Source organism: Pseudorasbora parva, chromosome 13, assembly GCF_024679245.1.
Source record: "Pseudorasbora parva isolate DD20220531a chromosome 13, ASM2467924v1, whole genome shotgun sequence".
NCBI classification, from domain to species: Eukaryota; Metazoa; Chordata; class Actinopteri; order Cypriniformes; family Gobionidae; genus Pseudorasbora; species Pseudorasbora parva.
In genome coordinates this window covers 533,275-557,546 of record NC_090184.1, presented here as the reverse complement: position 1 = coordinate 557,546, position 24,272 = coordinate 533,275, and the positions used below count along the sequence as shown (strand labels likewise).

Sequence of the window (24,272 nt, the reverse complement as noted above, 5' to 3'; positions counted from 1 at the left end):
ATCAATTACAGCATCATGGCTGTGTAGAAGAAGGATCCGGCACTGAAATGGCCAGCCTGCAGTCCAGATCTTTCACCATTAGAAAACATTTGGCGAATCATAAAGAGGAAGATGCGATAAAGAAGACCTAAGACAGTTGAGCAGCTAGAAGCCTGTATTAGACAAGAATGGGACAACATTCCTATTCCTAAACTTGAGCAGCTCGTCTCCTCAGTCCCCAGACGTTTGCAGACTGATATAAAAAGAAGAGGGGATGACACACAGGGGGAAACATGGCCACGGCACAACTTTTTTGGAATCGGGTTTGTAAACTAAATATTGTGAAAGCGCAATATAAATGAAGGTGATGTGACTTGACCATGAGACATTTATCAGTGAAATCGGAAATAATGGAATTTTGAAAACATTTAATAGAAAACCCTGACTGTATGTCTCATCCCCACTGACTTGACGTACATGTGTGTGTGTGTGTGTGTGTGTGTGTGTGTGTGTGTGTGTGTGTGTGTGTGTGTGTGTGTGTGTACCTGAGGCACCTCCACCGCGGCCATGGAGTACACGTGGAGGCAGAAGATCTTGGATCCGTTGTATCCCACCACGAAGCCCTGCAGCTTCTGCTGGTGCACTGGAAAGCTGCTGGCCTTGATGTTCAGAAAGCCACTGCCGGAGAAGCACAGCATGTCCTCACACTGAGTGTTCCACGCCACACTATTGGCATTGGGCTCCTGCGACACACACACACGGCATACGGCTGACTGTGTGTCTGTGTGTTCCAGTCTGTGTGTGTCTCTGTGTCTGTGTCTGTGTGTGTGTGTGTGTGTGTGTGTGTGTGTGTGTGTGTGTGTGTGTGTGTGTGTGTGAGAGAGAGTCTGACCTGGAACAGCAGCTCTTTGGTGTGAATGTCGTACACCAGGCATGTGTTGTGTTCGTCCACCACGGCCAGTTTGCTGCGTGACGTGCTCATGTCCAGACAGCGCACAGACGTGTTCTGCTTCAGCAGCGTAATGGCAAACGGGTTATCCACGAAGATCTTCAGGATCTGCACACACACACAGAGAGAAAGAGAGAGAGACACACACACACACACACACACACACACACACACACACACACACACACACACACACACACACCATAAATGAACTCTCACTTGAATCATAAACTAGAGAAGCATTGAAATACCCTGTTCAATATGACAGTAGTATGTGCTCATTAAAGCGGTTTCTCCTGATAGAGAAGCTTTGGCATGAAGGCTCCAGAACCCTAGAGTTATAGAGAACTGAAGCCGTTCCTCGGAGAGCATAAACTCAATGCACTGGACAGACTCAGGGAATATAACATACGGCTCCGTTCTTCAGTCCCACCAGAAGCCCCTCTCGGCCCGCCGGCCCACCGATCACTTTAATGTAGCGGATCAGGGACTCCATCAGCCACTCTTTCTCTTTGACGGCCGTGAAGGACAAACACTGCAGCCGCTTTTCCTACACACACACACACACACACACACACACAAACACACACACACACACACACACAGGTTACAAAATTAAACTGTTTCTCACTTTCTTACTCAACGTATTACTATTTGCATACAAAATATAATCAGACAGCTACTGTAGGTCATACCTACAAAATGATTGTGAGTTAAATAACAAAATGCAGCTTGATTTTGAATCTACAAGAAATCAAACAAAAAGCAAAAATAGATATACAGTGTTGAAAAAGAAGGCAGATCTATTGTGGCACCGCTATCAAACACACAGCAAAAAAATGCTTAAGTCTTTAGGGTCCAAGTCAAGTCAAGTCTCAAGTGTTAAGGGTCCAAGTCAAGTCTCAAGTCTTTAGGGTCCAAGTCAAGTCAAGTCTCAAGTCTTTAGGGTCCAAGTCAAGTCTCAAGTGTTAAGGGTCCAAGTCAAGTCAAGTCTCAAGTCTTTAGGGTCCAAGTCAAGTCAAGTCTCAAGTGTTAAGGGTCCAAGTCAAGTCTCAAGTGTTAAGGGTCCAAGTCAAGTCAAGTCTCAAGTGTTAAGGGTCCAAGTCAAGTCTCAAGTGTTAAGGGTCCAAGTCAAGTCAAGTCTCAAGTGTTAAGGGTCCAAGTCAAGTCAAGTCTCTAGTGTTAAGGGTCCAAGTCAAGTCAAGTCTCAAGTGTTAAGGGTCCAAGTCAAGTCAAGTCTCAAGTGTTAAGGGTCCAAGTCAAGTCTCAAGTGTTAAGGGTCCAAGTCAAGTCAAGTCTCAAGTTTTAAGGGTCCAAGTCAAGTCTCAAGTGTTAAGGGTCCAAGTCAAGTCAAGTCTCAAGTGTTAAGGGTCTAAGTCAAGTCAAGTCTCAAGTGTTAAGGGTCCAAGTCAAGTCTCAAGTGTTAAGGGTCCAAGTCAAGTCAAGTCTCAAGTGTTAAGGGTCCAAGTCAAGTCTCAAGTGTTAAGGGTCCAAGTCAAGTCTCAAGTGTTAAGGGTCCAAGTCAAGTCAAGTCTCAAGTGTTAAGGGTCCAAGTCAAGTCAAGTCTCAAGTGTTAAGGGTCCAAGTCAAGTCTCAAGTGTTAAGGGTCCAAGTCAAGTCAAGTCTCAAGTCTTTAGGGTCCAAGTCAAGTCAAGTCTCAAGTCTTTAGGGTCCAAGTCAAGTCTCAAGTGTTAAGGGTCCAAGTCAAGTCAAGTCTCAAGTGTTAAGGGTCCAAGTCAAGTCAAGTCTCAAGTGTTAAGGGTCCAAGTCAAGTCTCAAGTGTTAAGGGTCCAAGTCAAGTCAAGTCTCAAGTGTTAAGGGTCCAAGTCAAGTCTCAAGTGTTAAGGGTCCAAGTCAAGTCAAGTCTCAAGTGTTAAGGGTCCAAGTCAAGTCTCAAGTGTTAAGGGTCCAAGTCAAGTCAAGTCTCAAGTGTTAAGGGTCCAAGTCAAGTCAAGTCTCAAGTGTTAAGGGTCCAAGTCAAGTCAAGTCTCAAGTGTTAAGGGTCCAAGTCAAGTCTCAAGTGTTAAGGGTCCAAGTCAAGTCTCAAGTGTTAAGGGTCCAAGTCAAGTCTCAAGTGTTAAGGGTCCAAGTCAAGTCAAGTCTCAAGTGTTAAGGGTCCAAGTCAAGTCAAGTCTCAAGTCTTTAGGGTCCAAGTCAAGTCTCAAGTGTTAAGGGTCCAAGTCAAGTCAAGTCTCAAGTGTTAAGGGTCCAAGTCAAGTCTCAAGTGTTAAGGGTCCAAGTCAAGTCAAGTCTCAAGTGTTAAGGGTCCAAGTCAAGTCAAGTCAAGTCTCAAGTCTTTAGGGTCCAAGTCAAGTCTCAAGTGTTAAGGGTCCAAGTCAAGTCAAGTCTCAAGTCTTTAGGGTCCAAGTCAAGTCTCAAGTGTTAAGGGTCCAAGTCAAGTCAAGTCTCAAGTGTTAAGGGTCCAAGTCAAGTCAAGTCTCAAGTGTTAAGGGTCCAAGTCAAGTCTCAAGTGTTAAGGGTCCAAGTCAAGTCAAGTCTCAAGTGTTAAGGGTCCAAGTCAAGTCAAGTCTCAAGTGTTAAGGGTCCAAGTCAAGTCAAGTCTCAAGTCTTTAGGGTCCAAGTCAAGTCTCAAGTCTTTAGGGTCCAAGTCAAGTCAAGTCTCAAGTGTTAAGGGTCCAAGTCAAGTCAAGTCTCAAGTGTTAAGGGTCCAAGTCAAGTCTCAAGTGTTAAGGGTCCAAGTCAAGTCTCAAGTGTTAAGGGTCCAAGTCAAGTCAAGTCTCAAGTGTTAAGGGTCCAAGTCAAGTCAAGTCTCAAGTGTTAAGGGTCCAAGTCAAGTCTCAAGTGTTAAGGGTCCAAGTCAAGTCTCAAGTCTTTAGGGTCCAAGTCAAGTCTCAAGTCTTTAGGGTCCAAGCAACTTCTTGTCCATGCCCTTTTCATTTCCAGACTTGACTATTGCAATGCGCTTATGGCTGGACTTCCATCTTGTGCAATCAAACCGCTGCAAATGATCCAGAACGCTGCGGCACGTCTTGTCTTCAATGAGCCCAAAATAGCTCATGTCACACCTCTTTTCATCTCTCTGCATTGGCTACCACTCGCTGCCCGGATCAAATTCAAAGCTCTGACTCTTGCTTATGGATCTTCCACAAGCTCAGCACCTGCATACTTCGACTCACTCCTACATGTCTACACCGTAGCTAACGTAGCTCATAACGTAGCGTAGCTCAGCTAATGAGCGAAGGCTTGTGGTACCATCACAGAGAGGCTTGAAATCCCTCTCTAGAACTTTTTCACTCACCGCTCCTGGTTAGTGGAACGATCTTCCGACCTCCATACGCACGACAAAATCACTCGCTTCATTCAAAGGACAGGTAAAAACTCATCTCTTCCATGAGCACTTAATCTCATTATTATCATCATCATCATCATCATCATCATCATAAAAAACATGCAAACTCTTTTTTCTCAATTTTTCTCTGTTCCCTCCCTATTTTAGCTTTTGCTACACTGAGTGATATCCAAAATCTTAAGGCACTTTTTGCGTTTCTTCGCCTCTTCATGACAGATCGCTTCCTGTACTCCTCAGTTGTATATCGCTTTGGATAAAAAGTCTGCTAAATGCATAAATGTCAATGTAAACCTGGAGCACAAGACAAGGTGGATGGTTCCACTAGAGTCCGCTGCCACGGCGGCCCGGACAAGCCGTCAACTCTGAATCTGAAGCACCCCTGAGGGGGAAGCTCAGCTTTACCATGCTCTCCAGAGGACAGTAGTCCTCTCTCCAATGCCTCCATTGACATCTGATCTGATCTTGATGACACACAGGGTCACCCACGAGCGGCTGGCCCGGTGGAAGAGCTGCCACTGTGACCCTCAGGTCTACCAGTGCTAACCGGAGATGGGCTGGGTAACAGCAGAGGGAACTCTTACCTTCACAAAGAAGGAGAGTCTTGCACTTGACTTGGACCTCAAAGCCCTCAAAAATGCAGAATGTTTCCAGTGATGGGTAGGTTTAAGGGCAGTGTGTGTGTGTGTGTGTGTGTGTGTGTGTGTGTGTGTGTGTGTGTGTGTGTGTGTGTGTGTGTGTGTGTGTGTGTGTGTGTGTGTGTGTGTGTGTGTGTTTTGAACAGGCTGCTTTATGTCACGAGAGAGCGGGTCAACATCTGACCTGACCGTGAAACACAGAGTCTCAGTCATGTAGAGTTGAGCGTTTGATCGGCCTCTGATAATGTTCTTTCATATGAGCTCTTACACTGACAGTGTGTATTCTCCCACAATGGGCCTGCTATTAGAACAAGATCAAGATGGTTATCAGCGGGACGCTTTCATTACTGCAGAGCAGAAATACGCATGCATTCAGAGATGATGGTAGGGTTTAATTTTTGCTGATTTAATTGAAAAATGGTCACGTTGTGAGAGGAGAATAAACAGACCAAACAAGAACCCAAAAGAGCTGGTCAATGCATCCCAAAAACAGCACACGACTGACGGATTAAACACTGCTCTTGTTCTTCTTCATGAAAAGATTCTTATGGTTGAGGAGAAAAACACAGCTTACTACACAGAGAGAAGAAGAATTCATCACTGGTGATTTGGCACACTCTTCTTAGGGAATGAAGATCAGACACTGCAAAAAAATGCTCTTCTTACCCAGTCATTCTGTCTTGTTTCTGGTCTAAATGTCTAATTTTTTAAATCAAGATGCATTTACTAGATCAGTAACACGATAGAAGATATTTTTCCTTGTTTTGTTGAAAATAAAATCTAAGTGAAGAGAGTTTTTGCTTAAAACAGGCAAAATGATCTGCCAATGGGGTGAGAAAAAAAATCTTGTTTCTTGTTTCCGTCCCAAACAGAAATTCGATTATTTTTTCACCCCATTGGCAGATTATTTTGCCTGTTTTAAGCAAAAACTCTCTTCATTTAGAGTTATTTTTTCCTAAAACAAGACAATAATTTTTACTTGTCTAGTAAATGTTTCTTATAAGACACAAATACAAAGTAAGGAGCCTTTTTTGCGGTGTTAGGGCGGTGTGTACCTGGCAGAGGATGATGTGCTGTGAGCAGACCACCAGCAGGTTGCACTCGAAGCGCCTGCAGATCTTCTCTTTGATGCGGTAGTGCATGTCGGCGCAGTCGTCGGAGTGCAGCTCGTAGATCAGGATCTTCTCCGGCAGCTGAATGGCCAGCCGGCTGCGGTAGATGGCGATCTTCTTCACCAGCTCACGGCACTTTATCCGCACTGTTGGGGACATCGGGGACAATTCAAGAAGACAAAGAAACAGAGCTGGATCAGTTCTGGCAGAAAGTGAAAAGATGACCTTTCTGCTCGGTGATGAGATGCTGCACGATGACGTCCGTCATGCTGTCCCTGTAGGCATAGCGGTCCTTATATAAGCCATGCACCGTGCTGAAGATGAGCTGGAAGAAGGCGATGGTGCCGTCCTGACAGCCCAACACCTGAGGCACACACACATCAGAGGCATCACACACACACATCTGAGGCATCACACACACACGCACACACACACATCAGAGGCATCACACACACACATCTGAGGCATCACACACCTGCAGGACACCAGTGAGCCATCACACACACACACACACACACACACACACACCTGAGGCATCACACACACACACGTGAGGCATCACACACACACACACACCTGAGGCATCACACACACACACCTGCAGCACACCACACACACACACACACACACCTGAGGTATCACACACACACACCTGAGGCATCACACACACACCTGCAGGACACCAGTGGCATCACACACACATCAGAGGCATCACACACACACCTGCAGGACACCAGTGAGGCATCACACACACATCAGAGGCATCAAACACACATCACACACACACCTGCAGGACACCAGTGAGGCATCACACACACACACACGCACACACACACACACACACACACACACACACACACACACACACACACACACACACACACGCACACACACACACACCTGAGGCATCACACACACACACGCGCAGCACACCACACACACACACCAGAGGCATCACACACATACATCTGAGGCATCACACACACCTGCAGCACACCACACACACACATCTGAGGCATCACACACACACACACCTGAGGCATCACACACACACACACACACACCTGAGGCACACACACATCTGAGGAATCACACACACACACCTGAGGCATCACACACACACACCTGAGGCATCACACACACACACACACGTGAGGCATCACACACACACACACCTGAGGCATCACACACACACACACACACCTGAGGCATCACACACACACACACCTGCAGCACACCACACACACACACACCTGAGGCATCACACACACACCTGCAGGACACCAGTGGCATCACACACACATCAGAGGCATCACACACACACCTGCAGGACACCAGTGGCATCACACACACCAGAAGCATCACACACACACCTGCAGGACACCAGTGGCATCACACACACATCAGAGGCATCACACACACATCACACACACACCTGCAGGACACCAGTGGCATCACACACACATCACACACACATCACACACACACCTGAGGGATCACACACACACCTGCAGCACACCACACACACATACACACATCAGAGGCATCACACACACACCAGAGGAATCGCACACGCCAGAGGCATCACACACACACCTGCAGGACACCAGTGGCATCACACACACACCAGAAGCATCACACACACACCTGCAGGACACCAGTGGCATCACACACACACCAGAAGCATCACACACACCTGAGAGAGCATCAATAATGCTGAAAAGCATGCCCTACACTGCAACGCTCTTCTTCCTCAGTATTTCTGTCTCGTTTCAGTCCAAATATCTAAATATTTAAATGTCCTGTTTACAAAAAATGTAATTTTAAAAATGTGGAAATGAGCAGAAATAAGTTAATACAATGCTGCAAATGAAACCTATAAAACATGAATTACTGCCGTAATAACAGCTCATTTCAGATGTTTGCGTGTTTTTCTTCTCTTTCTCTTTTGAGCGGTGATGAAAGATTATTCCTGTTAATACTTCCCAGCATTTCAGTAATAAAAGTGTAGGCTTTAGATCTTTAAAATGCATCCGAATTACAGCGAAGCGCAATGATACGGTGCTCCACAGGGGTCAAAAGGGATATAAACGGTTCATTTTGAAGCGATAAATCTCCACACGACCTTGGTGTTTGTCTAAAAACAGGAGGAAATTCGTTTGTTACGCGGGTGGAGGGAGAAAAACACAGACATTCTGGATTCAGACAGCAATAAAATCACAGACTAGCCCCTGAAAATGAAGAGAATATCTTACGACCCCATGAGAAACTATTATCATCTGAATAGGGCTTATAGGAGTTTAACTGAGTAAGTGAAGGGGGGGGGGGGGGATGCTAGAACCTGTCAACGACAGGAAGGTAAAGCGGCTGTCTATATACACCTCCTGTCATTGATTAACTGATTAGATTAATGTGCTCCTCTTGTGTTTAATTAGGTTTAATCATCTGAGCCTGCTCCTCTTGTGTTTAATTAGTCTTAATTGTCTGAACGAACTTCTCCCGAAATTTGTTCATAAAACATCAATTAACTGAAGTGAGTTTTTGCTTAAAACAGGCTAAATGATCTGCCAATGAGGGGAGAAAAATAATCTGATTTCGGTTCGGAAACAAGAAACAAGATTTCAATCAGAAATCAGATTATTTTTTAGATATTTAGACCAGAAATAAGACAAAATTACTAATTAAGAAGAGCATTTTTTGCAGTGTGTGAAAGACTGCCACCCCGTTTGAGAAACAGGCAGAGTTGTGATTTGCAGCCCAGTGTTTGTCATGACTTTCACACATCTCACTTTCTGATTAAACATGCACTGTAAGATTTTACACCTTTAATCTGTCTACTTTTAATAAACGACTGCCTTAAATAGAGGAAAGTGAGAGCAGCAGAGACACAGGCGTTTATTCAGCGAAATCTCACAGACTCTGTCAACAATGTGGCATATTTCACCCGCAATAATCAAAGCTATTTTAGGACCAGTAAGGTTTTTGCATCCCGACATTATGTTTTAAGCTAATAAAACTAAGAAAGCAAGCTATATTATTATTATATTATTTTATTACAAACCCAATTTCAAAAAAGTTTGGACACTGTACAAATTGTGAATAAAAAAAGAAGTGCTGGGGTCAGACGAATCAACATGTGAAGATCTTTTGGGAAAACTGGGACGCCATCCGGACTAAAGAGGACAAGGACAACCCAAGCTGTTCTCAGCGCTCAGTCCAGAAGCTGATCTCTGATGGTCTGGGGTTCATGAGTGTGTGTGGCATGGGCAGCTTACACATCTGGAAAGGCCATCAATGCTGAAAGGTCTATCCAAGTTCTAGAGCAACATCTGCTCCATCCAGACGGCGTCTCCTTCAGGGAAGACCTTGCATTCTCCAACATGACAATGCCAGACCACACACTGCATCAATTACAACATCATGGCTGTGTAGAAGAAGGAGCCGGCACTGAAATGGCCAGCCTGCAGTCCAGATCTTTCACCATTAGAAAACATTTGCCGCATCATAAAGAGGAAGATGCGATAAAGAAGACCTGAGACAGTTGAGCAGCTAGAAGCCTGTATTAGACAAGAATGGACAACATTCCTATTCCTAAACTTGAGCAGCTCGTCTCCTCAGTCCCCAGACGTTTGCAGACTGATATAAACAGAAGAGGGGATGACACACAGGGGGAAACATGGCCACGGCACAACTTTACTGAGATGTGTTGATGCCGTGAAATTTAAAATCAACTTATTTTACCCTTAAAATTATACATTTTATCAGTTTAAACATTTTATGTGTCATCTAATTTGGATTCTGAATAAAACATTGAAATTTGAAACCTCCACATTATTGCATTCTGTTTTTATTCACAATTTGTTAGAATTTGCTCACATATTATGACGTGGTATAGGTATATTGACGGCATATTTAGTATCTTTTTAGGAGACCACAAACAGGTCAGAGAATTTGTATCTTTCCTAAATAATTTAGTCAAAGATTTGGAATTTACTGCGGAAGTTAATACCTCCAAAGTTCATTTCCTAGATATGTGGGTACATAAAAATGAGGCCAACTTAACTACGACTTTGTTCACAAAAGAAACCGACCGCAACAGTCTGTTGCTCACGACTAGTTTTCATCCAACTTTTTTTTTAAAGGGCTGCCCAAAAGTCAGTTCAATAGACTGAGGAGAATTTGTCATTAAGATTCAGATTTTATTGAAAAATCGAGAGTAATGAAAAAGAGATTTTTAGATCGAGGCTATCCCTCTGAATGGATTGAGGATGCATTTAAAATATCTTTCCAAAAGGAGTTGTTAAAGAAGAAGACAAAAAAAGTTTAAAAAAACATTGAACATAAAACTTTTACTTTTATTACAACTTATTCATCCCAGTCTTACCTGATAAGATCGATCTTTAAAAAATATTGGCATTTGTTGACTTCTGATCCAGAATTGAGTACTATTTTCCAGCACCCGCCGCTGATTAATATAAACGGGCTAGGAATCTTAAAGGTAATCTAGTACACACTCGTTTTCAGAGTGAGACCCCGATCCCGTCTCAGAGATTACTCAGCCCTATACAAAAGGGAAATCATCGGTGTGGTAATTGTGCTCAGTGCAACGATACAATGAAAATGTCTTATGTCTGTCATCCAAGGACTGGTAAATTCTGTGATTACGTGTCTCTACACATGCTGTATATCTGATCCGTTGTCCGTGTGGAATGGGTTATTTTGGAAAAACGTCGCGTCAACTAAAACAAAGAATTAGTGAGCATAAGAGTTCGATAAGACGAAAAGATGTTAATTATCCGGTTGCAGCCCATTTTTGTACATTGAATCATGATGTGTCTTCTTTACGTTTTTGTGGGATTGAGAAAGTGAGTGTGCCGCCGAGAGGAGGCGATATTGAATTGCTCTTACAGAGATGCGAGTTGTTTTGGATTTGTTCTCTGCAGACTCTATCACCTATGGGTATGAATGATGAAGCATTATTTAATGTGATGTTATAATGTGTATTGAAGAAGAATTTCATGTGATGTAACCATTCAAGTGTGTATTGATACTTAAATATATGTATTTGTGTATCTAAAATATACTTACAAACACAAGTTTGTGTATACTTGTGCATGTATGTTGTTGTGGTACCAATGATTTGGCTAATGAGACATTCAGTCATTGAGTGTGATTTACTAATTAATGGATCTCTGCAATGATTGGTCATGTTAAATGTCATGGAGTTTGAGAATGAAATATGCCTGATGAAGGTCACGAGACCGAAACGTGGCTAATAAAACGTTTTTGATTTGCCTTTGTTTGTTTAGTCACAATTTGTGCAATGTCCCCACTTTATTGGAATTGGGTTTGTATTTATATGAATATAGTGTAATCACCATTATTATTATTTTACTTGTTTCATTACTTTGATTTTTGTGATGAAATGTGAACCAGGCGTATTTTTGTAGAGTCACTGCCCTTACGAATGAATATTTCATGAATAACTGAAAAAGTCTCTGACCACATAATTTGAGTCTGGCTTGACACGGCAGGTCCAAACCCAGGAGCTCTGTTCCCCGACGGTGCCGAGCCGGACGCCATCTTTAGTGTAGAGCGAAGCCTGTCTGTCCGAGCCGCCCATCACGATATATTCGCCCTTCGAGAAGAAGCTCACGCAGCAGGGGTCAAAGTTCAGCTGCCGGTCCTTCCCGATCTGCCAAACACACAAGCGTTCGTTTGAGCCAGATGGAACATGCTCTCTGCTATTCACTCTGATCTCTGACTCCAGCATTAAACCCCAGCTCTACAGGACCGAATGCCATGCTCAACACTATGCATATGATTTCTCACATGTGACACAAATCTGTGAACAGGAATAAGCATGTTGCCACATACAGTAAAGTATTCACAGCGCTTCACTTTTTCCACATTTTATGTTTACCGCCTTTTCCCAAAATGGATTACATTCAATATTTTCTCAAAATTCTACAAACAATACCCCATAATGACAACCTGAAAGAAGTTTGTTTGAAATCCTTGCAAAAAAAATAAAAAGTTTAAATCAATCAATCAATCAATCAATCAATCAATCAATCAATCAATATCACTTGTCCATTATTATTCACAGCCTTTGCTCAATACTTTGTTGAAGCACCTCTGGCTCTGATCAGTCTTTTTAAGTTTGATGCTCAAGCTCGGCACACCTATTTTTGGGCAGTTTCTCCCATTCTTCTTTACAGGACCTCTCAAGCTCCATCAGGTTGGATGGGGAGTGTCGGAGCTCAGCCATTTTCAGATCTCTCCAGAGATGTTCAATCAGGCTCATGTCTGGGCCACTCAAGGGCATTCCCAGAGTCGTCTCCCGTAGCCGCTCCTGTGTTATCTTGGCTGTGTGTTTAGGGTCGCTGTCCTGTTGGAAGATGAACCTTCGCCCCAGTCTGAGGTCTAGAGCGCCCTGGAGCAGGTTTTCATCAAGGATTCATCTTTCCCTTGATCCTGACTAGCCTCCCAGTTCCTGCCGCTGAAAAACCCCACATCATTATGCTGCCACCACCATGCTTCACTGTAGGGATGGGATTGGCCAGGGGATAAGCAGTGCCAGGTTTCCTCCAGAGTTCAATCTGTGTTTCTTCAGACCAGAGGATTGTGTTTCTCATGGTCAGAGTCCTTCAGGAGGCTCTTGGTAAACTCCAGGTGGGCTGTCATGTGCTTTTCCTGAGAAATGGCTTCCGTCTCTCCCTCACGGGCCTGATTGGTGGAGAGCAGCAGAGATGGCTGTACTTCTGGAAACTTCTCCTCTCTCCACAGAGAAATGCTGGAGCTCTGTCAGACTGACCATCACTTGGTCTCCTCCCTGATTCTAGGAAGAGTCCTGGTGTGTCCAAACTTCCTCCATGTACGGATAATGGAGGCCACTGTGCTCTTTGGGACCTTCAGCTGCAGAAATGTTCCTTAACCTTTCCCAGATCTGAGCTTCCATACAATCCTGCCTCTGAGTCTACAGACAATCCCTTCATGTCTTGGTTTGTGCTCTGACATGCACTGTTAACTGTGGGACCTTATATAGACAGGTGTGTGCCTTTCCAAATCACGTCCAATCCACTGACTGACCAAAGGTGGACTCCAGTCAAGCTGTAGAAACATCTCAAGGATGATCAGAGGAAGCAGGAGCACCTGAGCTCAGTGTGGAGTGGCTTGGCAAAGGCTGGGAATACTTGTTTTTTTATTTTTAATACATTTACAAAGATTTAAAAAAAAACTTCTTTCACGTTGTCATTACGGGGTATTATTTGTAGAATTTTGAGAAAAATAATGATTTTAATCATCTTTGGAATAAGGGTATAATATAAGGGTGTAATAATAACAAAATGTAGAAAAATGACGTGTGAATACTTTCTGGATGCCCTGTACACAATATCACCAAAAGTGTTGAGCCGCCTCTTCACACACATGAGCTCCCCATTGTTAACCCGTGGGGTTTAATCTGGAGTCGGCCCACCCTCTCTAACAGCTCCAGCTCTTCTGGGAAGGCTTTCCTCAAGGTTTAGGAGTGTGTTTATGGGGATTTTTGCCCATTCTTCTAGAAGCTCATTTGTGAGGTCAGGCACTGATGTTGGACGAGAAGGCCTGGCTCTCAGTCTCCGCTCTAATTCATCCCAAAGCTGTTCTATCGGGTTGAGCTCAGGACTCTGTGCAGGCCAGTCCAGTTCCTCCACACCAAACTCCTCATCCATGTCTTTATGGAGCGACGCAGTCATGCTGGGGCAGTCAGGGAAGAGTGTCCCAATACTTTTGGCAATATCTGGGCTGAAATCCATCATGGATGTGTGTTTAAGCTCAAACCCCTTCCTGCATGTCTGAATGAATATCCCTCCTCAGTGAGACTCTTTCCCTGTGTTTTTACGAGCTCTATGAACAGCGCTGTAATGAAGTGTTTGTTCAGACGGCACTGCAGGCCACAACATTACAGTTTCATAATGAGTGCTGCATACTTTCCCTTAATTACTACACTTCCCATGGGCACCTGGGGCAGCACATGTAAAGCGGCTGTAAAGATAATGTTTTCCAGAGAGGACTTCTCCTGTTAAACCTGTGTTCATAGAGATCATATGGAAAACGGCATGTTTCCTGAGACTATAACAGCCCATTGTAGAGCTGAGTCTGGTTTCCGCCAAGGTTAATTTCTCCATTCTGTCTCCTGGTGGAGTTTGGGTTCATTGACACCGTTGCTTTTGCAGGGTATATGCAGGAGTCCTGAAGTTAATTTCAATACCTTTTTAAGACTTTTTAAAGACCTTCTCAAAATATTTTAAGACCTCATCGCACTTCAAGTTCTAATCGGCAACAAACCTTTAATAAACAGTTGTAGTCGAATGTAAACTTAAAATGTCTATCGTAGGCCAATTTTGTATTGTTTATATTGCATATCTGTTTTACAACGTATGGAGGGCGACACATCACCTAACTGTGCATTACGCAAAATACATGACGTCACCCGTAGACAGCGCTCGCCAGGGATGGAAATTAACTTTTTTTCAAAGTCTTCCACTCAATGTTTTTACCAGCCACTTTTTTGTTTTTAACAAATTAATACTACAAGCTCTACAATACTTGGGCAGTTTATTTAATAGTCTCTAAGTCTCAATGAAATACTGACATTTTCACGATGATTTGTGGTCTTGTATGGCTTCCAGTTTTATGGTTTTTAGTCCCAAGAATGAAACTATTCGTTCTGGCATCTTTGAAGCGTGTTGACAACATACTGAGCATTGTCAGTAGAGATTGGGAAGCACCGAAATCAAAATTCTTGGCCGAAACAAAAAAAGAAGAAACAAAAGCCGAAAACCGAAAAATAAAATTCAAACTAAAATGTTTAACTCGACCTCACTCATGTGTACATTAAATAATAATGTACAGGCCTACTGGCCTGCAGAAAGGTACAGAAATTGAATAAAGTAATCAAATGTAAAATAACTGCATATTTAACTGTTTAAATGAAAGATTAATCCTTATTAAACTTACAAAAGCTATTCAATCAAGAGCTTTGTTTAATGTCAAACTAAATATAAGGACATCACTCAGGCAGCAGTAAAGGCTACTGCGCCTTTAAGAGCTGTGGCAGGGATATGCTCGTCTTTCTCGACTGTGCATACTTTACAGTTCACTCAAGGCATATTCAGACAATGTCTACTGGATACTCATCAAGATGGACATGTTGACATACTTCTTGTGTGAGTTTGTCCGTTTAAGCGCAAGATTTGAAAGAAAACTCAATATTTGCGCGCGCGCTCGGATGATGCACAGCGTCAGGTCTTCTCTCAGCGCGCTCGAGTCTCACAGCGCGTCTTCACGCGGGTGATGACGGAGAAAACGACTGGTTATATGCGCACATACGGCAGCACTCGCATGCATTGAACAAAGTTTACAAAGAGGTGAAACAGCTCGGTAGGTGAAGCGATTTTACCCGCCACAACTCTAAATCAGCCGCATTTGGCTGGTGGCAGTGCTAATTTCCATCCGTGGCGCGCGCGCTCCGAGCCGATCTCAGACTGAGCGCCCCGTTGTTTTTTAATATTTATGGGGATGAAAAGAAATATATTCATAAATACTTTATGGAGTCAAACTCTTTTGACAAAGCTTGAACAAAATACTTTCAAAATTTAAGACTTTATAAAGCCGTGATAAGACTTTTTAATACTTTATAAGGGTCTTAATTTTCCCAAAATTGATTTATCACCTTTTAAGACTTTTCAAGACCCCGCGGATACCCTGTTTTGGCTTGCTCAGTTGGGGACACTAAACACTAAATGCTAACACTTTTTTTAGGGTTCAGTTATTAACTAGTTGCTTATGATCATGCATATTACTAGGATATTGTCTGTTTATGAGCACTTATAAAGCTCATATTAATGCCTTATTCTGCATGAGCTTATTCTACATCCCTTAATCCGACCCAATACCTAAACTTAAACGCTACAAAAACTACCTTACTAACTATTAATAAGCAGTAAATTAGGAGATTATTGAGGCAGAAGGCGGAGTTAATAGTGAATATGTGTTCCCCATACTAATGTGTTAAACTAAACTATTAAACTATATTACTTTCTATTCAATTCTGTTGCATTGTTTTCCTGTTAACACTGTGAAGCTGCGTTGAAATGATCTGCATTGTAAAAAGCGCTGTATAAATAAAGCTGACTTGACTAGAGCAGACTTATGGATTAAGTCAAGTCTTGGTCCCTATGATCACATTAACATGAGCCTCATTTGCATATCTTCATCAGTGGTTCAGTGGTATGCAGCTTGTCCTGCTCTTGTCAGGTCGTATAGTGGATGGACACAGATTCAGAAAGAGTTTTAAGAGGAGGTTTGATTTGCTGAACAGAAACACTGAAAAATCAATAAAGAAAAACAAACAAATCTGAAACACAGACCTGTTTGCCACTGAGCTGGTAGAACGACAGCTTCTGTCCCCAATCAGCCACTGCCAAGATATCATTGTGCTCATCCCTGAAACACACACACACACACACACACACACACACACACACACACACACACACACACACACACACAGCCCAATGTGATGCATACCCATAACCTGTCCCGTCCGTTCAGCCCTTCTGTGTTCATGACTGTATTAAAGCAGTGAAGCGGAGCAGCGGCGCCCCCTGGTGTCTGCAGTGAGGACTCGCCTTCACTGCTCCAGCTCATGCTCCTAAACATGACCTGCACTGCAAAAAAATGCTCTTCTTACTCAGTATTTTTGTCTTTTTTCTAGTCAAAATATCACAAAAATCTTACATTAAGAAACATTTACCAGACAAGTAAAAATTATTGTCTTGTTTTGGGACAAAATAACTCAAAATTAAGAGACATAATATATAAAATAAGCAAAATAATCTTGTTTTCTGTTTGAATTAAGATTATTTTTCTCACCCCATTGGCAGATTATTTATCTTATTTTTAATTTGTTATTGTTTCCCAAAACAAGACAATAATACTGAGTAAGAAGAGTATTTTTGCAGTGTGTGTGGCGGGATACATGATCTACACTGGAGCGGGGATGTATTTTCTAATCAAATCAAAGCTTATTTATAGAGCACCTTTTTAAAACAACAGGTGTTCACCAAATTGCTGTACAAACAATACAAATAAAACATTAACCGATGAATAATTAGTAACACACACTTACAGGAAACTCCTAACAGGTAGCTCTCACACTGCGCTGTGTGCTGAACTACACAGATACGTATACGTGCTCAGGATGGAGCGAATGGCTTTAACAGATCTGAGAGATATTTAGGAGCAGTGTTATTTAATGATTTAAAAATGAAAAGTAGATTCTTGAAATCAACGGGTAACCAGTGAAGGGAAGCCGATATATGTGTAATGTGCTCTCGTTTACATGTCCCCGGTAATAAACGTGCAGCGTACCCTCTGCAGCCGTATTAGAGGAGCCTCACCAACGCCCACAGAGAGACTACTACAACACACCGCAAAACAGGCTCTTATCACTTACTACTTCTGTCTCGTTTCCAGTCTAAATATCTAACAAGTCTTATATCAAGTTGCATTAACTAGACACTCTTACTCTTGTTTTCTGGGGGAAAATCTTCAAATGAAGTGAGTTTTTGCTGAAAACAGGCAAAATGATCTGCCAATGGGGTGAGAAAACTAATCTTATTTCTGTCGGAAACAAGATTTCAATCAGAAATCAGATTATTTTTCTCACCCCATTGGCAGATCATTTTGCCTGTTTTAAGCAAAAACTCTCTTCATTTAGATATTCAGACAAAATGGCTGAGTAATAAGAGCATTTGTTTGTGTGAGGAGGATCTGAGCGAGATAAGGAGTATATGTTGCTCTCACTTGGACGGGTTCCAGGCGATGGACCAGATGGGCGATGAAGAGCCTCCAGGACGCTCGATCTTCACCTTCTCTTCTCCGCTCTTATTCCTGATGCTCACCACACCGCTCATCATTCCCAGAGCCAAATACTGGCCGTCATTGGTCCAGCTGAGGGCGCACACACACACACACACACACACACACACACACACACACACACACACACACTCATCAGGCCGCATATAATCAGCTACAAGACATTTAAGATTTATACACGACACAAATTCTACAATACAATCGGAGTAGAGTTTTAAACCCATGCATTAAGCATTTCTCTGATGTCTATCTCAGGGATGATAACAGGTGAGGGCTAAAGAAGGTATATCCACAGGACAGGCCGAGCGCTTGGACACATCACTATCTGTAATGTTTTTGAAAGAAGTTTCTTCTGCTCATCAAGCCTGCATTTATTTGATCAAAAATACAGAATTTTTGTAATATTGTGATATATTATTACAATTTAAAATATTTGGTTTTCAGTGTATTCTAGACACAATTGACCCTTCGTTAAGCCACGCCCGAAAACCGCCACAGGCCAATCGTGGCTTAGCAACCGTAACTAGGAGTGGAAGGTGTAAGGCTGGAAAAAGCTAGTAGATGCCGAAATGTCTAATCGCTCAGAGAAAACAAAGGAAATTAGCATCTGAACTTATTCATACAGTTAGAGTCTCTGTCCGAGACGACATCACACTGAGTGAACCATCTATGAATGACTCTAATTTACATGCCTTTCCTTTCACATGAAACTTCCCCCAAACTACTGCTCCCCCAAACTTGAGATCACCTGAAATGCACCAGAAATCTCTTTGTTACAATGTCAATCCTCACGATACAGTATTATATGTGTTTGATATCATTTGAAATGTCTCAGTGCGACTGGTACAAATATCTCTACTCCACAGAAGTACACTAGAACATCATAAACATTTAAAGAGTTTAAAGATATCTTTCCTTGGTGTATGGTGGGTGTGGCTTTCAGCCATTTGGCCTCTCTTCTAATCAAGTCTATAGGACTTGATCAATGCAAATTCCTATTGTGATGGGTATGTATCTGGTTCTGGGTATTTAAGGAAATGTTGCAAAGAGCTCAGGGCTCGATACTGTACTCAGGTCAGCCCGTAATGCTGGACGTTTTAACCCATGCAGCATTATGTAACCTTGATAAGTCAGGTATAAATCTCATTCTTTACTTTAGAGTGTTTGATGTGAAGTATACCTTTGAATTGATTATGTAATTGGCATTATACATTTACCTGACTGTTAATAAATTGTTAAACTTTGATTGATTCTGACTTGCTCTGGAATTATTCAGGTTGGGTATAATTTCAACAAAGGGTTAAACGGAATAATTAAATGTGTACTTAAACTATTAAAAATGAATGACCAAATAACCAATTGGCATTCTAACCTAAATTCTAAATTATCATTAAATGGAGTCAGATAACGAGGAATTGGAATAAAATCCCCTTTTCCCCGCTGAAAAGACGAACGCGCAGCGACCTTCACCCGCCGATCGTTAGCCTCCATTGGGACGATTTGGGCGGCCTTACAAAGGTCTGTCAAGCTTTCGAGCGAGGGAAACGTGCCGATGCGAACCTGTGCGTATGGATCGAGCATATCTGATGCCTATCCTAAAGGTTTGGACGCAGGGTGTGATTTTTGGTCCTTCCCCAAACGACTCGAGCAGTGTGTGTGAGACCCCATTCACAACTAACGTTACGTTTCGACAGGATTAACAAAAACACCTACGTTTGCTTCAACCAACTGAAAACACAAGACTGATGCAGATTATTACACATGATGCAGTATCTAGACTATAAAAAGGACCGTCTTGGCTTTATTTATTAGTTTTGCATCGTAGTTTGTTTAGATAAAATGTGTGCAAATGAAGACCTCCATCATAAGGATTGTAGCAGTGGCTGTGTTTATAATATTAATAAAACCCATCAGGTCTGAGAGAGTGGCTTTCTGCTATAAGGTTTCAGTAAGTGTGGTTTCTGATGAATGGCTCAGGCTAGTGCCAGGTCCAGGCGTAGATTAGACCCACGACACGTCGGCACGCTAAACATAAGCCGGAGAATCACTGCAGAGTTTTCAGGCTAATGTCTTGTGTTTATTCCACAAGATTTATTGATAAGCTGTTTGATTTATAATTATTTGATTATTTTCTAATTTGACTTACCCGGTTGTGCAGGAACATGAGGCGGCTGCTGACTGCGCTGAGACTATTGGCTTTAGCTTCAAGTTTAATGAAATTATTCTCTAATCGGTTGCATATTATGTCGCGGATATATCCCGTGAATGCATACTGCAGTCCCTTTCTTCTGCCCTCTCAGATATTTCACCTGTTCGCCAAAAATGACCACTAATCTCCTCTGAAACGTCTGCCACCGGCGCATACTGTGATAGACGTGCCAGGCCGATAGCTTGACAAGCCTAGCAACAGTAACTAAGGAGGGCAGGGTTTAGCGAAGGGTCAATTAAGCATCTTTTGCACTAATTCTAACAGGTAAGAGGTTAAAAAAGTCCAGAGAGAAGAACCTCACGAATGCGTGCGGTGAGGACCACCCTGCCCCATCGCAAATATCCTGAAGAGCCACTCCTGAAATAAGGGCCTTACAGGCCACCATACTCCCAGTAGAGGAGTGGCAGAAGGCTGTCCGACCGCCTCATAAGAAGGCTGTGTCCACCGAAGCGTTTATATCCAGCTCAAACCGCCTCAAGGTGAGCATTAAGACAAACACTAAGTAATGGGTCCTGCACACTGTGCGATTTTTCAAAATCCTTTGCGAATGTCCCTTGTCAGACTGTACGAACATGATCGCCATGTCACACTAAGATCTCAGTTGGCATTAATGTCAGACTGCACGATAGTGAAGGCGCGCTAAAAACGGACGCGCGCAAGAAAGCTCACCCGGAGTTCATATCCTCAATGAACGAGGCGTTCGGTGATGGTGAGCTGCGTTACACGCGGGACTGAAATGCTGGCTACAAATAAATCTCTAGCTCTCGTTTTGGTCATAGTTTGTCTTGAAAACGGAGATATTTGACTGTCGCCGTAGGAGAAGTCACACTGCAGGATTGTGTGCCAAATCTTCTGACACTGCCAGAATTTCGTCTGAGGTAAAATTTGATCGCAGCGCTCATTAATCGGCTGCCGGTGAACATGTCAAACTAACGACCAAAGACGTCAGATTTTAGCCTAGGATCTGAGGAATCTTTTAGGATTTCCTAAATTTGTCTCAGACGGCCAAATCGTGGCCAAAATCGCACAGTGTGCACCCGGCTTAAGAAAAGCATCTGTGGCAAGGGGGCGTGGTTCAGCGAGGTCTGCATCGGGAGAGAGAGCCGCGGGACGAGCGGTAAGTGAGTGGGTTGGACACAGATTGGTAACACCTGTATCTCGTTTCAGTAATGGGCGCGGAGAGGGTACAAAACGCCTGGAGAAAGGGAAGCAGGAGAGAGAGACGGACTGCTGACGCTCCACACACATCCCAGAGACATTGAGCGAGACCCGGAAGTGAAAAGACCCGGAAGTGAACAAGACTTTGAATGAAAGTCACACACGATCGTGTGCACGCTGTATTTTGAGTTTATGATAATAAAAGAGACGTCAGCAGTCCAGCCGACCCCCTTGTCCTCTTCCTTCCTTATCTACGAACTTACTACACTGGTGCCGAAACCCGGGAAGGAAGCAGGACAGCGCCGCCGCCATGCAGACTTCGTCCTCCACCCCACTTGAGGACATCATATCATCCCTCGCGGTCCTTCACCGCGAACAACACCAGGCCCTGCTGGACCTTCGGACGGACCAGGAACGGCGATTCCAAGCCATCGCCCAAGGCCAGCAGGAAGACCGCGAGAGGTTCCGGAGCTAGCTCGACCGGGAGGCTCGCACCGAGGCCGCCAGGCAGGCCAGCGCACCGGTTCACGTGCCGATGCACAAGATGGGGCCACAGGACGATCCGGAGGCCTTCCTGGAGCTCTTCCAGAAGTCAGCGGAGGCCTGCGGGTGGCCCCGTGCGCAGTGGCCGGTGCGCTTAATTCCACTTCTGTCCGGGGAAGCCCAGGCGGCCGCGCAACAACTACCGGTGGCGAACCTCCTGGTATATGATGATCTGAAGAGGGCCATCATCCAGCGGGTCAGCCGGTCGCCAGAGCAGCACCGCCAGCGTTTCCGATCCCTGGACTGGGGTGACGCCGGCCGGCCCTTCGCGATGGCCAAGCAGCTCCGGGACTCCTGCCGCAAGTGGCTACTGGCCGGCGGAAGCGACGTGGACCAAGTCATCGATCTGGTGGTACTGGAGCAGCTCATCGCTCGGCTCCCCAAGAAAACGGCCGAGTGGGTCCAGTGCCACCGACCCACGTCGCTGGAGACGGCCATCGACCTGGCGGAGGAACACATGGTGGCGTGCCAGGGTTTCGGCACCAGTATAGTAAGTTCGTAGATAAGGAAGGAAGAGGACAAGGGGGTCGGCTGGACTGCTGACGTCTCTTTTATTATCATAAACTCAAAATACAGCGTGCACACGATCGTGTGTGACTTTCATTCAAAGTCTTGTTCACTTCCGGGTCTTTTCACTTCCGGGTCTCGCTCAATGTCTCTGGGATGTGTGTGGAGCGTCAGCAGTCCGTCTCTCTCTCCTGCTTCCCTTTCTCCAGGCGTTTTGTACCCTCTCCGCGCCCATTACTGAAACGAGATACAGGTGTTACCAATCTGTGTCCAACCCACTCACTTACCGCTCGTCCCGCGGCTCTCTCTCCCGATGCAGACTTCTGTCTCGTTTCTTTACACAGAATTGTGAGCAGACACAGACCCGCTTTAGAGCCGCCTTAACTCGGCTGTGTAAAGATGCCTTAGTAAATGTTTCTTAATGTAAGAGTTTCTCCATATTCTGAGTAGAATCAATCAATATGGGACCCTGTATGCCGCCTCGTCAGTTAAACCGTGTTTCTCCTGATGTTTAGCCAGCAGAATCTCAGGCGCCCGCTTCCCTCGTTGTGCTGCATGTCTCAGCCTTACCCGTTTTTCTTTGACGCATTTATTTTCATATTTATTTATTTTTATTACCTTGTAATGTCAACCTTCACAAAACGAGAATAAAAACACTGAATGCCTCCCCACCCCTCCCCAAACGCTTTCTCATCGCATCTACGCCAGCCTCGCAGGTCACCGATGTTGATCTCCAAAAGGGGAACGATCACCTAAAGTTGAGGAGTCTCCATCTGTGCTATCTGCAGTAAAATAAAGCATTAGGGTTACGTCTCACCCACAGCACGTGATCTTACTGCTGACTTTGTGTTTGGAGACGGACTTCTGCTCTGGAGACCACAGACCTGCAAACACACACACACACACACACACACACACACACACACACACACACACACACACACACACACACACACACACACACAAGAGAGTTTTTGCTTAAAATAAGATCAATAATCTGCCAATGGGGTGAGATAATAATCTTGTTTTCTGTTTGAATTAAGATTATTTTTCTCGCCCCATTGGCAGATTATTTATCTTATTTTAAGCAAAAACTCTCTTCATTTTGAGTTATTTTTCCCCAAAACAAGACAATTACTTTTGCAGTCTAGTAAATACTTCTTAATGTAAGAATATTTTGATATTTTGACTAGAAACAAGACAAAAACACTAAGTAAGAAGAGCATTTTTTGCAGTGTGATGGAGTTTGGGTTCCTCTGGCTTGATTTGAGAGACGCTTTATATTCAGCGACATTATGGACTTTTTACAGCTGAATTTGTCTCATATTTGCATCAGTAGCTGTACATGAACCCTGATGATCCGAATGTAATCAGACTAGCAGAACAGTCAGAATAAAGAAGTCGGAATGAGCTGGCCAGATGCGACTGAGATCGTAAGATGCGTTTTAAAACTTTTGTAGTTAATTCGACAGGACACCGGGAGTCATCCGGACCCCATAAGAGGTCAGACACAGACTTACACTACAGGCCAAACGCTTGGACACGTCACTATCTCTAACGTTTCTGACAGAAGCTTCTTCTGCTCATCAAGCCTGCATTTATTAAACCACAATTACAGAAAACAATGTAATATTGTGATCTATTATTACAATTTAAAATCATAGTTTTTCAGTGTATTCTCCTTTAAATGCTGATGTATTTGTGTGCTCAGAGCTGAATGTTCAGGACGGTTCCTCCAGTCTTCAGTGATCATGATCATCAGAAATCATTCTCAGATGAGGATTCATTACGAGTGTTGGACACAGCTCTGATCACTGAGGAATAAAAGGCTCAGAAGAACGGCATTTATTCAGAATAAAAACATATTTACAAATAATATAAATCTCCTTTACTATCAATTTAACACATCCTTGCTGAATACAATTATTGATTTATTTCAAAA

General features: G+C 43.6%; 1 protein-coding gene across 3 annotated transcripts in view; it reads right to left on the bottom strand.

Annotated features, from left to right (window-relative positions):
* The window catches only part of ift122 (intraflagellar transport 122 homolog (Chlamydomonas)), a 66,658-nt gene that overhangs the window by 31,509 nt on the left and 10,877 nt on the right, over positions 1 to 24,272 (bottom strand). For all 3 annotated transcript variants that reach the window (XM_067412860.1, XM_067412859.1, XM_067412861.1), the window contains 9 exons: positions 23,148 to 23,214; positions 17,839 to 17,985; positions 16,401 to 16,476; positions 11,489 to 11,680; positions 6,211 to 6,349; positions 5,929 to 6,131; positions 1,341 to 1,478; positions 872 to 1,036; positions 525 to 722 (listed from right to left, as the gene is read on the bottom strand). In XM_067412860.1, the coding sequence (XP_067268961.1) occupies positions 525 to 722; positions 872 to 1,036; positions 1,341 to 1,478; positions 5,929 to 6,131; positions 6,211 to 6,349; positions 11,489 to 11,680; positions 16,401 to 16,476; positions 17,839 to 17,985; positions 23,148 to 23,214 (1,325 nt within the window). The remainder of the gene's footprint in view (positions 1 to 524; positions 723 to 871; positions 1,037 to 1,340; positions 1,479 to 5,928; positions 6,132 to 6,210; positions 6,350 to 11,488; positions 11,681 to 16,400; positions 16,477 to 17,838; positions 17,986 to 23,147; positions 23,215 to 24,272) is intronic.